The 17,390-nt window shown below is 38.1% G+C and overlaps 1 protein-coding gene across 1 annotated transcript in view; it reads right to left on the reverse strand.

Moving 5' to 3' along the window:
* LOC107739841 (gastrula zinc finger protein XlCGF8.2DB-like) overlaps positions 1 to 11,741 on the reverse strand; it is an 18,913-nt gene extending 7,172 nt beyond the window's left edge. The window contains exons 1-4 of the mRNA XM_016552057.1: positions 11,654 to 11,741; positions 3,187 to 3,487; positions 2,645 to 3,018; positions 1,482 to 1,487 (exon numbers count right to left, since the gene is read on the reverse strand). Of these exons, the coding sequence (XP_016407543.1) occupies positions 1,482 to 1,487; positions 2,645 to 3,018; positions 3,187 to 3,487; positions 11,654 to 11,738 (766 nt within the window). The 5' untranslated portion in view covers positions 11,739 to 11,741. The remainder of the gene's footprint in view (positions 1 to 1,481; positions 1,488 to 2,644; positions 3,019 to 3,186; positions 3,488 to 11,653) is intronic.
* Positions 11,742 to 17,390: the final 5,649 nt, after the last annotated feature.

Consider the following 17,390-nt stretch of genomic DNA (forward strand, 5'->3'; position numbering starts at 1 on the left):
TAAACTGCACTTGGGTTCTCACTTCAACTCGCCTTCAGTGGACTAATCATTACAGAAAGCTAGACCCCAATAATGAACCCAGCAGTTTCACGCCTCCTCTGCCTTCGTCAAGGTGACAGGCCTATTGAGGACTATGTGGAGGATTTTTGTGAACTTTACTGTCAAGTGGACTTCAATTATACTTTCTTAAAATACATTTTTCGTTTTGGTTTAAGTAAAGACATGTCAAGTTTAATGCCACGCAATACTCCTCACTGGACTCTTGAGCAATATCATGCCTGCCAAGCCACAGCCTTCTCACGTCATGTCTGCTACGCCAAGTTCTGCTCACGTCATGCCTGCCAAGCCAAAGCCTGCTAACGCCACACCTGCTACTCCAGGACCTGCTCACACCATGCCAGTTAAGTCAAAATTTACTCATGTCATGTCCACCATGTTAAAACCTGATCACGTCATGTCTGCCAAGCCAGAGTCTGCTAACGTCATGTCTGCTACCCCAGGGCCTGCTCACGTCACGTCTGTCAAGCCTGAGCTTGCTCACGTCATGCTGACACATCAAGAGATTCTTCACAACATGGCCGCCATTCAAGAGCTTCATCGCAAGATTGCCGCCACACAAGAGTCTCTACACAAAATGGCCGCCCTTCTAGAGTCTCGTCACGTCTTAGCTGATCTTCTGGAGTTTCGTCATGACATGGCTGCCATTTCAGAGACCGCTCACGTTAAGCCTGAGTCCCCGGCCAAGATGGCCGCCACGCCTGAGTCAGACGCGGAGCTTGGGCCAAGACTGAAAAGACTGATAGCTAAGGCCACAGAGGCCGTTCACGAACTCACTGTCTGTCCTATCACAGCCATGGAGGCCGTTCATGAACTCGCAGTCTACCCTGTCACGGCCATGGAAGCTGTTCTTGAACTCACTGTCTGTCCTGTCACGGCCATGGTGGCCGTTCATGAACTCACTGTCTGCCCTGTCACAGCCATGGAGGCAGTTCACGAACTCACTGTCTGCCCTGTCACAGCCACGGAGGCTGTTCACGAACTCACTGTCTGTCCTGTCACGGCCAAGGAGGCCGTTCATGAACTCCCGGTCAAGTGGTCTGTCCATGTCTCTGCTCCGCCATGGCTACCCGCTCTGCCTGCTCCGCCATGGCCCCCCGCTCTGCCTGCTCCGCCATGGCCCCCCGCTCTGCCTGCTCCGCCATGGCCCCCCGCTCTGCCTGCTCCGCCATGGCCCCCCGCTCTGCCTGCTCCGCCATGGCCCCCCGCTCTGCCTGCTCCGCCATGGCATGATGTTGTCATTGTTCTTGGTCGTGTATTGATGTTGTAACCCGCAGTCGGTGAGTCTAGTCTGTTCATGCCACGTCAAGTCTGTTCATGTCAAGTCTGTTCATGCCTCGTCAAGTCTGTTCATGTCAAGTCTCGGATTATTGTTTGGATGTTTGGATCACTTGTAAATAAACTGCACATGGGTTCTTCACTACGCTCGCCTTCAGTGGACTGATTTGTTACAGATACCAGCTGCTAGTCATATTTTTTCTTTTATTTCTGGGTGCTTCTTCAACTATGGGTACTTTTGGCCTTGTAAACTAATAAAGTCTCTTACAATGTACTTTTTTATATGCTAGTTTATTTAATCTGTTTACATAAACTAGTTTGTCATTTAATTGAGTGTTTATATATCCTAAATACATGCAGTTATATAATATTTCAGACTTTTTAAATAATCTTAAGCATGCTCTCCAGTCTGACACTGTTTGTATCATTAGTAACTAAACTAGCTAACTGTTGATAAAGTCTAATTAGTTACAAAATTGTCAGTTGTGGTGAAATCGACAACATTGTATCTTGTGTAAAGAATTAACAATTTTAACATTGAATATTCAAAGAATTTATGATTGTCACTTTAAAAGTCTTCATATTAAGTAAATAAAGATAATTCGAGTACAAATAAACAGGCATCCACCACAGTCCTAGGGCCTGTTCTTCGTACGTCGCTTATTACAGCCGAGATGAAATGTCACATCCAAGATTATATCATCGCGCTAATCAGGATCTGGCTAATTCAGTTCTTCAAACGCAGCTGTTGTTGATGATTAGTATGGCTGGGTTGAGTTATCTGAGATAATTGTGCGTTCATGGGTTGGTTTAAAAGGGGCTATGTATCGATACTCGAAACCACGATCAGCAATGCAGCGATTGGCTGGCGGCAAGACAGCAACGTAATGACATCATATAATTAAAAAAGACACCTGACGAAAAACTTGACAAATTTCTGGACTTTTATGTTATAATAGATAAATGAAATGTGTTTTTATTTTATTTAAATTTTTTACATGATTTCTAATTATTTATATTCACGATTTCTAATTTTTGTACAGGCTTTACATTTTTATTTCAATGTAGTAATTAGCAATTCATTTAATTTTATATTTGAACAGATTTGTTACGTGACAGCATTAATTTAAGTTTCTTAAGGGTCAAGATCATGTCTATAAAGAGAAATGGAAAACCTCTGTTGAATGTGTGCATCCTTGTAGCCGTGAGATGGCACTGCATGAGAAACCATCATCAACCACATATAAATGTCTTCTCACCAGACAGTTCATGATTAGTTTTGTTGTGAAGCTCTTTCTACACAGTTAGCAGGTGTATGGCTTCTCTCTGGTGTGAATTCTCATGTGCCTGTTAAAGCTTCCTTGCTGAGTGAAACTGATTCCACACTGAGAGCATACGTAAGGCTTCTCGCCAGTGTGGATGCTCATGTGGCTTTTAAGGGTTCCTTTTACTGAAAAACATTTTCCACACCGTTGGCAAACGAAAGGCTTCTCTCCGTCATGAATCCTCATGTGGACTTTAAGGTTTCCATGTTGAGTGAAACTCTTTCCACACTGTTGGCAGGTGAAAGGCTTCTCTCCAGTGTGAATTCTTATGTGGGCATTAAGAGTTTGTCTGTGTGTAAAACTCCTTCCACAACGAGGGCAGGTGTAAGACTGCTCTCCAGTGTGAATTTTCATGTGGCTTTTAAGGTCTCCTTTTCGAATGAAACTATTTCCACACAGTTTGCAGGTGTATGACTGCTCTCCAGTGTGAATTCTCATGTGCCTGGTAAGGCTTTCTTTTCGATTGAAACTATTTCCACACAGTTTGCAGGTGTATGACTTCTCCCCAGTGTGAATTCTCATGTGCCTGGTAAGGTTTTCTTTTCGATGAAAACTATTTCCACACAGTTTGCAGGTGTATGACTTCTCTCCAGTGTGAATCCTCATGTGGACTTTAAGGTTTCCTCGTTGATCGAAACTCTGTCCACACTGTTGGCAGGTGAAATGATTTCTAGTTATAGTCTTTTGAGCTCTTTTTTGTGAGAAAGTCTTTTCAGTCTGTGGGCAACTGAATGATTTTTGTCCAGTTATGAAATCATGTTTCTTATACTGATCTTTATCTTGCTTTTCATTCAGTTTTTCACTTTCCTCTTTCAGCACCATCATGTCTAGGATGAAAAGAGACAAATACAAGTTAACCCCTGTTTAAAACAACAGAAAGCAACAATGGCCAAAATCTGCCATTAATGTCTAAAACAGGGGTGTCAAACTCAGCATGTGGAGGGTCACGGTCCTGCGTAGTTTATACCTTTAGTTTTCAAGTAATGAAGATCTTGATTCAGGTGTGTTCAGTAGGAGCTAAACTCTGCAGGGCTGTGGCCCTCCAGGAGTTTGACATCCCTGCTCTAAAAAATTTAAAGCATATAGCTTCAACAATGTCCAGTTTTGCAGAGAAACTGTATTTGTGAACCAATATCAGTCAGGATTTAAACCCAATTTTAACATGGAAACTGTGCTCATTAAAGTAATATATCTCTCCTAAAAAGTAAAAAGTAATATATCTCTAGAGCTATTATTTCTTCAACAACATAGACCACAACATCCTCTTGGATAGCTTGAGAATTGTGTAGGCACTTGTGGACAAGAATTAGTATGGTTTATATCCCATCTATCCAACTGCTACCACTTTGTGTAAATAAGAGACAAATACAAGTTAACCCCTGTTTAAAAACAACAGAAAGCAACAATGGCCAAAATCTGCCATTAATGTCTAAAACAGGGGTGTCAAACTCAGCATGTGGAGGGTCACAGTCCTGCGTAGTTTATACCTTTAGTTTTCAAGTAATGAAGATCTTGATTCAGGTGTGTTCAGTAAGAGCTAAACTCTGCAGGGCTGTGGCCCTCCAGGAGTTTGACATCCCTGCTCTAAAAAATTTAAAGCATATAGCTTCAACAATGTCCAGTTTTGCAGAGAAACTGTATTTGTGAACCAATATCAGTCAGGATTTAAACCCAATTTTAACATGGAAACTGTGCTCATTAAAGTAATATATCTCTCCTAAAAAATAAAAAGTAATATATCTCTAGAGCTATTATTTCTTCAACAACATAGACCACAACATCCTCTTGGATAGCTTGAGAATTGTGTAGGCACTTGTGGACAAGAATTAGTATGGTTTATATCCCATCTATCCAACTGCTACCACTTTGTGTAAATGAAGAAACATCTCATCAAAAACAAGTATGGAGTGCCACAGGGCTCAGTATTAGGTCCTCTGCTTTTCTTTTTTGTCATCTGAGAGACATTATCATTAGATTTCACTATTATGCCAGTGACAGAGTTTTATTATTTCCTCACAACCTGAAGAAATGACACAACTCTCCAAGTTAACAGAGTGATATTAAACATATCAAATATGGGATGGCTAGTAATTTTCTTGTACTTAACTATTTCTATGGAAAATTCTAAATTCTCAATTCTGATTTTGTATAACACCCTACTTACATGTTAGAAATGCTGCAGGGTCAACAAATAAGTTATAGTTTGTTCAAAATGCAATGGCTAGAGAGCTTACAAGACACATTAGGTCTTCTGGCATCAATTTTGTCTGACTGCACAGAGTCTTATAGACCACAGAAATCGCAAAAAGCAAAACAGTATATCTATGAGGACAAGTGTATTTTGGTTGTAGTTGTAAATGAAGTTATTCAGTAGGGATATATATTACTGTAAAAGGGAGTTTCGTCCCTTCCTGTTTCTTATGGTCAGTGTTAGAGCTCAAAACGTTTTTGTATCATCAGTTTTTACTTGATTGCTGAACATCTGCTACAGGCGCATAGCTTGCTAGCATCACTCTAGCAGCTTTACATTCTTCTCACTCAGTTTCCTGTCAATTGGCAGTGTTTATAATGACAAATATAATGGTTATTTGTGCACATTCAAGCTACACTCTGTGCATTTTGAGCTGAAGGCTATGAATAAGCAGATCCCATGACCTTCTGAAGAAGCAGGCCCAGTTGCAACTGCAGAGAACCATGGTGGAAACATCCCAGGCTGATGCTCACAAGTCTGAGGTAAGTTTGCAGCATGATGCAAATATTTCCACCACCTATCCTCCTCCTTTTGTTTCCCAGCTAAGGACCCATGCACCGAGAATGTGAGCTCCCAGGTAGGGCTGGGCGATTTGGCAAAAAAATAAAATCTCGATTTTTTTGTGAGAAAGTCTTTTCAGTCTGTGGGCAACTGAATGATTTTTGTCCAGTTATGAAATCATGTTTCTTATACTGATCTTTATCTTGCTTTTCATTCAGTTTTTCACTTTCCTCTTTCAGCACCATCATGTCTAGGATGAAAAGAGACAAATACAAGTTAACCCCTGTTTAAAAACAACAGAAAGCAACAATGGCCAAAATCTGCCATTAATGTCTAAAACAGGGGTGTCAAACTCAGCATGTGGAGGGTCACGGTCCTGCGTAGTTTATACCTTTAGTTTTCAAGTAATGAAGATCTTGATTCAGGTGTGTTCAGTAAGAGCTAAACTCTGCAGGGCTGTGGCCCTCCAGGAGTTTGACATCCCTGCTCTAAAAAATTTAAAGCATATAGCTTCAACAATGTCCAGTTTTGCAGAGAAACTGTATTTGTGAACCAATATCAGTCAGGATTTAAACCCAATTTTAACATGGAAACTGTGCTCATTAAAGTAATATATCTCTCCTAAAAAGTAAAAAGTAATATATCTCTAGAGCTATTATTTCTTCAACAACATAGACCACAACATCCTCTTGGATAGCTTGAGAATTGTGTAGGCACTTGTGGACAAGAATTAGTATGGTTTATATCCCATCTATCCAACTGCTACCACTTTGTGTAAATGAAGAAACATCTCATCAAAAACAAGTATGGAGTGCCACAGGGCTCAGTATTAGGTCCTCTGCTTTTCTTTTTTGTCATCTGAGAGACATTATCATTAGATTTCACTATTATGCCAGTGACAGAGTTTTATTATTTCCTCACAACCTGAAGAAATGACACAACTCTCCAAGTTAACAGAGTGATATTAAACATATCAAATATGGGATGGCTAGTAATTTTCTTGTACTTAACTATTTCTATGGAAAATTCTAAATTCTCAATTCTGATTTTGTATAACACCCTACTTACATGTTAGAAATGCTGCAGGGTCAACAAATAAGTTATAGTTTGTTCAAAATGCAATGGCTAGAGAGCTTACAAGACACATTAGGTCTTCTGGCATCAATTTTGTCTGACTGCACAGAGTCTTATAGACCACAGAAATCGCAAAAAGCAAAACAGTATATCTATGAGGACAAGTGTATTTTGGTTGTAGTTGTAAATGAAGTTATTCAGTAGGGATATATATTACTGTAAAAGGGAGTTTCGTCCCTTCCTGTTTCTTATGGTCAGTGTTAGAGCTCAAAACGTTTTTGTATCATCAGTTTTTACTTGATTGCTGAACATCTGCTACAGGCGCATAGCTTGCTAGCATCACTCTAGCAGCTTTACATTCTTCTCACTCAGTTTCCTGTCAATTGGCAGTGTTTATAATGACAAATATAATGGTTATTTGTGCACATTCAAGCTACACTCTGTGCATTTTGAGCTGAAGGCTATGAATAAGCAGATCCCATGACCTTCTGAAGAAGCAGGCCCAGTTGCAACTGCAGAGAGCCATGGTGGAAACATCCCAGGCTGATGCTCACAAGTCTGAGGTAAGTTTGCAGTATGATGCAAATATTTCCACCACCTATCCTCCTCCTTTTGTTTCCCAGCTAAGGACCCATGCACCGAGAATGTGAGCTCCCAGGTAGGGCTGGGCGATTTGGCAAAAAAATAAAATCTCGATTTTTTTTAGAACGTTTGACTTGCTCACAAGTCTGAGGTAAGTTTGCAGCATGATGCAAATATTTCCACCACCTATCCTCCTCCTTTTGTTTCCCAGCTAAGGACCCATGCACCGAGAATGTGAGCTCCCAGGTAGGGCTGGGCGATTTGGCAAAAAAATAAAATCTCGATTTTTTTCAGAACGTTTGACTGATTCTCGAATTTTAATGATTTTTAACTAGTTAACTTGAAAATGTAACTACAACATGATTCAAGTAACTTTTTCTTTATTAACCCCAAAAAATTATATTCCAAGTTCACCACACATGAAGTTGTCAACAATATGTAAATGTTAAACAAATCACTTGTTAAATATCTTTGCAGAAAAGATGCATGAACTACAACTACAAACTTGTCTTATATTATGTGTTCAGAAACAATATGAGGAAAATGCTTTAAAAAATCTCAAAAGTCAAGGTAATTCAAATTCAAATTGACTGAAGGTATAACACAAATAGGCTTGGGTATCGATTGGGTTTTTTACGATACTGGTGCCATATCGATACTTTTAAAATGGTACTGGTGCCTAAACGGTGCCTGAACCGATACTTCAAAAAAAACAAAAAAACGATGGATAACATTACAAATATTTAAAATAAATATACATAGCATTCATATGCTCCTCGGATGCTCTCATTTCCCGAGTTTTGCTTCCCTTACTCTAAGACTAATAAATGTATTTCACGATCTGGGTCATTATTTTATACAAAACAATATTTGATACAAAACCACACATAATGTTTCTACTGTATCTCTGTCAATCACTCTGATATTTAGTTCATTGAGTGCTGTCTGTCACTGTCTTTAATCAGTTCTGTGAATGACCGTATGGTATGCCACATGTACTGTAATGTTTTATATTAAATATTCAAATGAAAATAGCAACATGATCGTTTTATAAAGTATGCGTTCATATGTGTTAAGGGCTAGATTTTCGCTGGAGGAAACCGCTGTGGTGTGATGAGTGATGAACGCAACGAAAACTTTACAGTAGATGGGAAACCGATTGCTCCCCCGTGACTAGGGCTGCACGATAAATATCGCACGATATTTAATGCGCATCTCATCAGTAAAGCCGGTTCTGTAATCAGCAGTAAATCTCTAAACGTGCGTGCTTTCACGTGGAGCAGCATTAACTACACAGAGCCATTGTTCACAGACAAGCTGCGCAAAACCACGATCATATTTTGCGCATGTTTTGCACAGCAAAACTCCATAACAGTGAGTTATGAACTTTCCATCCATAACTCACTGTGGAGTTTTTTTCTGAGCAGCTTTCTGAGGACCATTGACTATCACATGAGATAAGAAAATGACAGCTTTCAAGCAGTAGTGTAGTCCTAAAAAAGTGATTTACTATTACCCAGTTTTTCTCCTTCAGTTGTCCATGCACTCACTCATATTACCAACACCTCTCTTCACACTGGTACCTTTCCCACAGCATTTAAGCAGGCTCAGATAACCCCACTGCTTAAGAAACCCAGCACTTTTAGAAAACTACAGACTGGTATTCCCATCCCTTCTTTGGATATTCAATTGAGACTGCCCTGCTCTCGGTTGTTGAATCTCTAAGATTTTCTAGAGCAGTTTTCCAAATCATCAGTTCTCATCTTGATGGATCTGTCCACTGATTTTTTTTACACTATTTACTATGAGATCCTCCTGTCAACCTTCATGGCAAAGGGCATTTTGAGGAACCACATTTCAATGGTTCAAGTCTTACCTCCTCTCAGGTAGGTGCTTCTGGGTGTCTTGGAGGGGTGAGGTGTCTAAATCGCAACATCAAGCTACTGGGGTGCCTCAAGGCTCAGTGCTTGGACCTCTTATCTTCTCCATCTGCACATCATCACTAGGTTCTGTGATTCAAAAACATGGCTTTTCCTTTCACTGCTTTGCTAACGACATTCAACTCTCATTCCAGCTTGATGTGACCATAGCTTCTTGCTGGATGAAGGACCATAACTTTCAGCTTAACTCTACCTCTGCAACTAATATAGAATGCGGCAATGAGAGTGGTCTTTAATGAGCCTAAGAGAGTGTATATCATGCATGTCTGTTCATCACATTGCACTGGCTACCAATTGCCAGTCGCATCAAATTCAAGGCACTGATATTTGCCAACAAAACAACCACTGGCTCTGCACCCCATACCTAAACTCACTACTTCAGACTTATATGCCCTCCAGAGGCTTGTATTCTGCAGGTGAACGGCGCATTGTTAAAGATGTAGGAAAGTAGTTTTTCGTGTCATGGCTGCACACTTGGGTGTGCTTTTTCAGTTATTCCACTTATCCTTATATATTTGTTCTTTTTACCTGGCAATGCTATAGCATGAGAGTGTCTCCAAACACTAACTTTACTGTATACCATATTATTACTCTATACCAGGGGTAGCCAACGTCAGTCCTAGAGAGCCACAGTCCTGCAGAGTTTTGCTGCAACCTTGATAAAAACTCACCTGCCTGTAGTTTTCCAGTAACCCTTAGACCTTGATTAGCTGGTTCAGGTGTGTTCGATTAGGGTTGGAGGACTTTGGCTCTCCAGGACCGACGTTGGCCACCCCAGCTCTATACCATTTCCTTGCAGCGAGAAAACTGCCCTCAATACAGCATTTAAAACACTGAACACTAAGCAGTATTGAGTTCTCTCGCTGCAGTGGACACACACACTCAGTCCATGATGGGTGGGAAAAAGAATAGTAGAAGCGATAATGCACCAATTACAACAAAGAATCATGAGTTTCACAAAACAGCATGGGACACGGTAAAGGGGAAGGAAACATGACAGTAGATTACAAACTTGCAAATATGTATTGATTAAGGCCAGGAAAAATCATAAAAATAAATGTAACATTTAACATCATGGCATTTTTCTAGTAAAATTTACATTTATTTTGGTACAATAAACTACACTAAGTAATTTGTGTTCTTTTTCTTGCTCAAGATTTATGCAAAGTATTAAAATCCTCTTGTTACATAATATTATTATATATTATTTAAATCACATGCTCTCATTTATGCAATACTAGAACCATACAAAATTTTCTGCATATATTCAACATGGTTTACAGATTAGATAAAATCACTAAAAGTATTACATTAGACAATATAATAAGAATACATCTTATGCTTTTGTTTCTTTTAGGGACCAGACATGGTAGGGAGGCTAAGCACAAGAAAAGATGCTCAAGTATTTGACAGTTCTTTTCAGCAGAAAACCAAAGTCTCACAGAGAAGGTCACTAGCACTGAGGTGGACTTTATAGCTTTCATCGTTGAGCATAATCTTCCATTTCAGGTGTGTAAGCACACAGGCAAACTATTCAGGAAGATATTCGTTTCCTGACTCAGAAATGAAAAAAACACACACTCAGTCCATGATGGGTGGGAAAAAGAATAGTAGAAGCGATAATGCACCAATTACAACAAAGAATCATGAGTTTCACAAAACAGCATGGGACACGGTAAAGGGGAAGGAAACATGACAGTAGATTACAAACTTGCAAATATGTATTGATTAAGGCCAGGAAAAATCATAAAAATAAATGTAACATTTAACATCATGGCATTTTTCTAGTAAAATTTACATTTATTTTGGTACAATAAACTACACTAAGTAATTTGTGTTATTTTTCTTGCTCAAGATTTATGCAAAGTATTAAAATCCTCTTGTTACATAATATTATTATATATTATTTAAATGCTCTCATTTATGCAATACTAGAACCATACAAAATTTTCTGCATATATTCAACATGGTTTACAGATTAGATAAAATCACTAAAAGTATTACATTAGACAATATAATAAGAATACATCTTATGCTTTTGTTTCTTTTAGGGACCAGACATGGTAGGGAGGCTAAGCACAAGAAAAGATGCTCAAGTATTTGACAGTTCTTTTCAGCAGAAAACCAAAGTCTCACAGAGAAGGTCACTAGCACTGAGGTGGACTTTATAGCTTTCATCGTTGAGCATAATCTTCCATTTCAGGTGTGTAAGCACACAGGCAAACTATTCAGGAAGATATTCGTTTCCTGACTCAGAAATGAAAAGAAAAAAAAAAAAAAAAAAAAAAAAAAAAAAAAAACTACGCCTGCTCATCAACCAAGACAGCAGCTATTGTGAACATGGCACTGGAACCTGAATGTTCAGAGGATCTGTAGAAGATCATGAAGTTGATGAAAGCAATGATATCTTGTGTGAGAAGGAATACGCCAAGTACTATAATAAAACTCAGGATAAGGTAATGGCTGGATTAGTAGACATACCAGTTTGCAATGATGCCAAAGCTAAAAACATGTTCAACTGCATTTCATCGGTTGCTTCTTGTGATACCTCCTTGAATTGAGTTTTTGCAGGGTGGGATGTCTGGGACACTAAGTATCAAATAAGTATCAAATGAGTGAGTTCAGCTTTGAGAATGAAAACCAACCTGTTTGTTCCTCAGTATCTTCATGTTTGTCTCTGAATGCTTCTTCAATCTTCATGTCTTCACTCTCCTCTTTAATAAACGCCATCTTTATAATAGTGTGTCACGTGGATCTCAGTCGAGTTTATCTGTGTGTTTAAGATGAGAATAATTAACAGAAAGAAAAATAAACCCAATCTAAATCTCTGGGGTGTCTCAATCAGCTCCCTAGTTCAGTAGTCAGTCAGAGTGAGCATTAATGGACTTAAATGGTCTCATTAGCTCAAAACACTCAAACTAGCCACAAATTAATAAAGTAAAACAAATTACAGAGTTATATATTTAGGTCGCCTATGTATGATTTACAGTCTGTATTTATTGATGTGTAAATTACGTTTAGTAGATTCCACATTCATGAAAATATTTGTTGTCATTACTCATGTTTGTTGTTCTTGTTGCATTTACTCTGTTTTGAGCAGGAGTCTTTCAGCGAGCGGTGATTCGAATCACTGAATCATTTCAAGAAGCATTTGATTCAACTGACTCGTAGTTTCGAAAAGCTCCGTTTCTCCATCATCACTACTCGCCAGTGAACAAATTAATGTTTATGATAAACTGATTCACTGTATAGGGAGCGAAATGAGACGTACCTTTTCTTATTCTCATGAGTGGATGCGCTTTACAAACACAAAATATCCTTTATTAATGTTAGATAAAGCATTACAATGCAACATTCAATAACAACTACTTAATTTGACATTTGCTGTAAAAACAACCAAATAGACGGAACGGTTAATATCTATTTAAACCCTTTAAATGCTTAAAAGCACAAACCTTTCTTCATCAGAATCACATCAGATGCAGGAGCGTGGCGCAGCCCTATGATGTCACACCACAAAACCAAAATAAAAGTCCCATTTACACACTTCTTTCTAAAATCACAAACGTGCACAGAAAATTACACACGAATAATGTAAATAATAAAATTACAATCTTAGTGGTAATGTTGTTATGGCAGGTCTGATGCATGTAGTCAAAATTAACCATGGTTTTATTATAGTAAAATTGTAGTAACAATGTTTTTTTTTTTGTGTTTACACACACTTCTGAGTAAATTGAATTTTGACTTGTTCTTTTCATTGTAAAAAATCAAGAATAAAAAAGCTGACAGAGTGTTTCAAATGTGTGCATTTACATTATTAATAAAAGAATTGGAGGAAAAGATGTGTCGTTATGAATCAAGAATCATTTTATAGTGTTGGGGAAAGTTACTCTTTAAAAGTAAAGCATGACAATATTGCATTACTCCTTAAAAAATAACTAATTGTGTTACTTTGTTACTTTTTATGGAAAGTAATGCATTACATTACTTTTGTGTTACTTTTTGTCACCTGGGCTGGGCTTGCTTATTTTTTAATAACAAAAACCCAAAACTTTAAAAGTATATTATTTTAGCAACTGTAAAGGCCCTTTCACAAGGAAGAGCCTCAGACATTGCATCTCACTCCCAATTTCTCTCAACGTGGGGACAGGAAAGGTGTCAGTGAATAAATGTGCAAACTTTGCTTATTTGAAAAAGTAATTCAAATATGTCATTGCAATTTTAAAAGTAATTTGCTATTTTAATAGTTACTTGAAAAAGTAATCTGATTACGTAACTCACGTTACATGTAATGCATTACCCCAACACCGCGCGTCACAATAAGTAATCTGATTACGTAACTCGCGTTACATGTAATGCGTTACCCCAACACCGCGCGTCACAATAAGTAATCTGATTACGTAACTCGCGTTACATGTAATGCGTTACCCCAACACCGCGCGTCACAATAAGTAATCTGATTACGTAACTCGCGTTACATGTAATGCGTTACCCCAACACCGCGCGTCACAATAAGTAATCTGATTACGTAACTCGCGTTACATGTAATGCGTTACCCCAACACTGCGCGTCACAATAAGTAATCTGATTACGTAACTCGCGTTACATGTAATGCGTTACCCCAACACTGCGCGTCACAATAAGTAATCTGATTACGTAACTCGCGTTACATGTAATGCGTTACCCCAACACCGCGCGTCACAATAAGTAATCTGATTACGTAACTCGCGTTACATGTAATGCGTTACCCCAACACTGCGCGTCACAATAAGTAATCTGATTACGCAACTCGCGTTACATGTAATGCGTTACCCCAACACTGCGCGTCACAATAAGTAATCTGATTACGCAACTCGCGTTACATGTAATGCGTTACCCCAACACTGCGCGTCACAATAAGTAATCTGATTACGCAACTCGCGTTACATGTAATGCGTTACCCCAACACTGCGCGTCACAATAAGTAATCTGATTACGCAACTCGCGTTACATGTAATGCGTTACCCCAACACTGCGTTATAGTAAAATTGTAGTAACAATGTTTTTTTTTTTTGTGTTTACACACACTTCTGAGTAAATTGAATTTTGACTTGTTCTTTTCATTGTAAAAAATCAAGAATAAAAAAGCTGACAGAGTGTTTCAAATGTGTGCATTTACATTATTAATAAAAGAATTGGAGGAAAAGATGTGTCGTTATGAATCAAGAATCATTTTATAGTGTTGGGGAAAGTTACTCTTTAAAAGTAAAGCATGACAATATTGCATTACTCCTTAAAAAATAACTAATTGTGTTACTTTGTTACTTTTTATGGAAAGTAATGCATTACATTACTTTTGTGTTACTTTTTGTCACCTGGGCTGGGCTTGCTTATTTTTTAATAACAAAAACCCAAAACTTTAAAAGTATATTATTTTAGCAACTGTAAAGGCCCTTTCACAAGGAAGAGCCTCAGACATTGCATCTCACTCCCAATTTCTCTCAACGTGGGGACAGGAAAGGTGTCAGTGAATAAATGTGCAAACTTTGCTTATTTGAAAAAGTAATTCAAATATGTCATTGCAATTTTAAAAGTAATTTGCTATTTTAATAGTTACTTGAAAAAGTAATCTGATTACGTAACTCACGTTACATGTAATGCATTACCCCAACACCGCGCGTCACAATAAGTAATCTGATTACGTAACTCGCGTTACATGTAATGTGTTACCCCAACACTGCGCGTCACAATATGGCCTGTTTGATTTACGTTAGTAGTGTGTTGTCACCTTGCTCACAAATCTAATATACATTCACAGACTTAACCAACTGTGTTTATGTGTACTTTGTATGTTTTTGACAGTTGACTTGAAAGAGCCAGCTTTCTGTGCACACGTTTAACGTGTGTGCGCTCAGAAAAACATATTTCAGAAGTTTGACAAGGCTTTTTAAACAAATTCTGGGCACACCTGAGACTTATAATACAGCTTATAAAAATTAAGGAGCATAATGGGTCCCCTTTAAAGCTCCAGATGTACTGTAAAAGAAGTAAGAAAAATTAAAATGTGTTTTTTATTTTGAGGAAAACTGCAGAGCTTTCTGTGAAGTTCAGCAGGTGTATATTGTGTCTGTGTTCACTAAATGAGCAATTAATCACTATATAGACAGCAACTCACACCAAGTATATTTTGGACACTTACTGTTAATTTAACTAAAATAATTTTTAATTAGTCTGAAACTATTATCAATACTTCTTTAACTGCTTCTCTATAATCTGATATATAATAGCTACATCCCAGCTAACAAAAAAAGGACGTCCCCTAAATGGCCTCTGCAAACGTCCCCCGGACGTCAGCGTGTAGGGTCCCCTTGACGTCGAGCGGACGTTCGCGAAGACGCCCTCCGGACGTGCAGCGGCCATTCGGGACGTTTAGGGGACTTTCGCTTTAAGTTCTCTGAATGTCATTTTATTTTACTTTTAGGCTAATCAAAGACAACAGACACGTTGTATGGAGCAAAATACGTTTATTTTAATTGAACAATTGTAAAGTTGCGGTGCTCTTTCCGTGTGCGTGTGTGTGTGTGTGTCAGCTGTGGGGTTAGTCCGATGGCAATTCCTCCCATTGTCTTCTAACCTAAAACAACAAAATGAACACATTCAGTACTGTTATGATTTTATATGTCTAGGACTATCGTTTATGCATTGAAAAAAGATAAAGACTGTTGACAGTTTGGATTTAGACCAAGCGGTCCGAAATTTAGCACACAGCCTTTTTGCCGCATATAGGCGTATCAGTGTGTATTTTTACCATATGGAAATTCAATATTTAAGTTCAATATCTGTCAATATTATATACGTTTAATCATTTCAGCTTTACATGCTAACGTTAGCTTCGAAAGTGTTCACATAGGCTAACGTCAGCAGCCGTACGGGACAACTTCAGCAAACGTTTAAAAAGGTAAACTTTTCATAAAATGTAAGCATTACGAGATACACAGTGGTTACGGTAGCTAATGTCTACAAATATAAAAGTCGAAGACGAAAACTCAAGGCCGTGTCTGAGGAATCACAGAGGACCGTTAACGGTCACTACGCAGTGGAGCGTTGCCATGGATACATGCGCCTGCCCTGAAGTGATGTCATTCGATCATGTGCTCATTTGATCGACACTTGCTTATAGCCACACTGGGACATAGGCTACATTACTTTTTTTTTTAACTAAAATAATAATTTTCCTAAATAACTTTTCTTGTCGGCTTACCAACAGTTTAATATGTAAATGGAAATAATTAATTTATTTGTCTTACCTGTGTTATTTTCCACTTTCTTTTCTTCATGTTTTCCTTGGCTGCATTAATCACTCTATAACATTCTTGTAGAGCTCCTGGGATGCAACCTTATTTACTTCATGCATGGGGAGTGCATAAACCTAATTGTAGCCTTTATGTTCAATTATATTATTGAAGGGTATCATGATTTTGATGTTTAAATGCTGAAAACAGAGTTGCAAGGTGTCAGGTCCAGTGTTGGGAAGGTGGTTACTTTGGAAATGTAATTTACAGATTACAAGTTACCCTATTTAAAATGTAATATGTAATGTAACTGTTTCAGTTACTTTATTAAAGTAATGTAACTGATTTCACTTGATTACTTTTTGATTACTTTTCTAAATTTCTATTGTTTTCCAATTTTTATTATTTTGAAACATTTAAAGTAGGCAAGGTTAACGTTACAGTGGTACTCAACACTGATTACTGTCAGACTTTCAGAATCCTTCACTTGAATTAAGATTAGGCCTATAATAATTTAATTGTAAAGCACAACCACCTCAAAATCGGACTTTAGCAGCTCTTTTTACTTTGAGATCTTTTTGTTTCCTAAAAAGAAGAAAAATAAAGACTGACATCTTTATTTAACCTAAATCTGTAATTACAGTTATTTAATTTTAGTTATAATTCATATACAAATCATTTATATCATTTCATATCATTTAGTTATATAATTTCATATACATAATTTGATTTAATAATAACCCAATTTGAAGCAAAAACAATGTTCTGACTAGCTTTGTGAAATTATACAACATGCCTGAACGAAGCAAACAGCAGAAGCTCTGAATGAGACGCAGATTCACTCTCTGACAGCAGGAGGCGCTCATGGAGCAGCAGATACTGCGTTTCCCTGGTTACCACAGTAAACAAAGCAGCACTGCACACTGCTTTAATATGAACTATACAGAGACCAGATGAAAAGAAAATACCACGTAAACTTTTCTGAAGACAGTCAGTTCCCCTCAGAAACACATTCATATAAACCGAGCGGCAACCTCCCGCTCTCTCTCCTGAAGCCAACAAGGAAGTGACTTAAACTGTAATTCATCAACTGGCCGCTAGAGGCTGG

Source organism: Sinocyclocheilus rhinocerous, unplaced genomic scaffold, assembly GCF_001515625.1.
Source record: "Sinocyclocheilus rhinocerous isolate Xijiao unplaced genomic scaffold, SAMN03320098_v1.1 scaffold2899, whole genome shotgun sequence".
In the NCBI taxonomy this organism is placed as follows: domain Eukaryota; kingdom Metazoa; phylum Chordata; class Actinopteri; order Cypriniformes; family Cyprinidae; genus Sinocyclocheilus; species Sinocyclocheilus rhinocerous.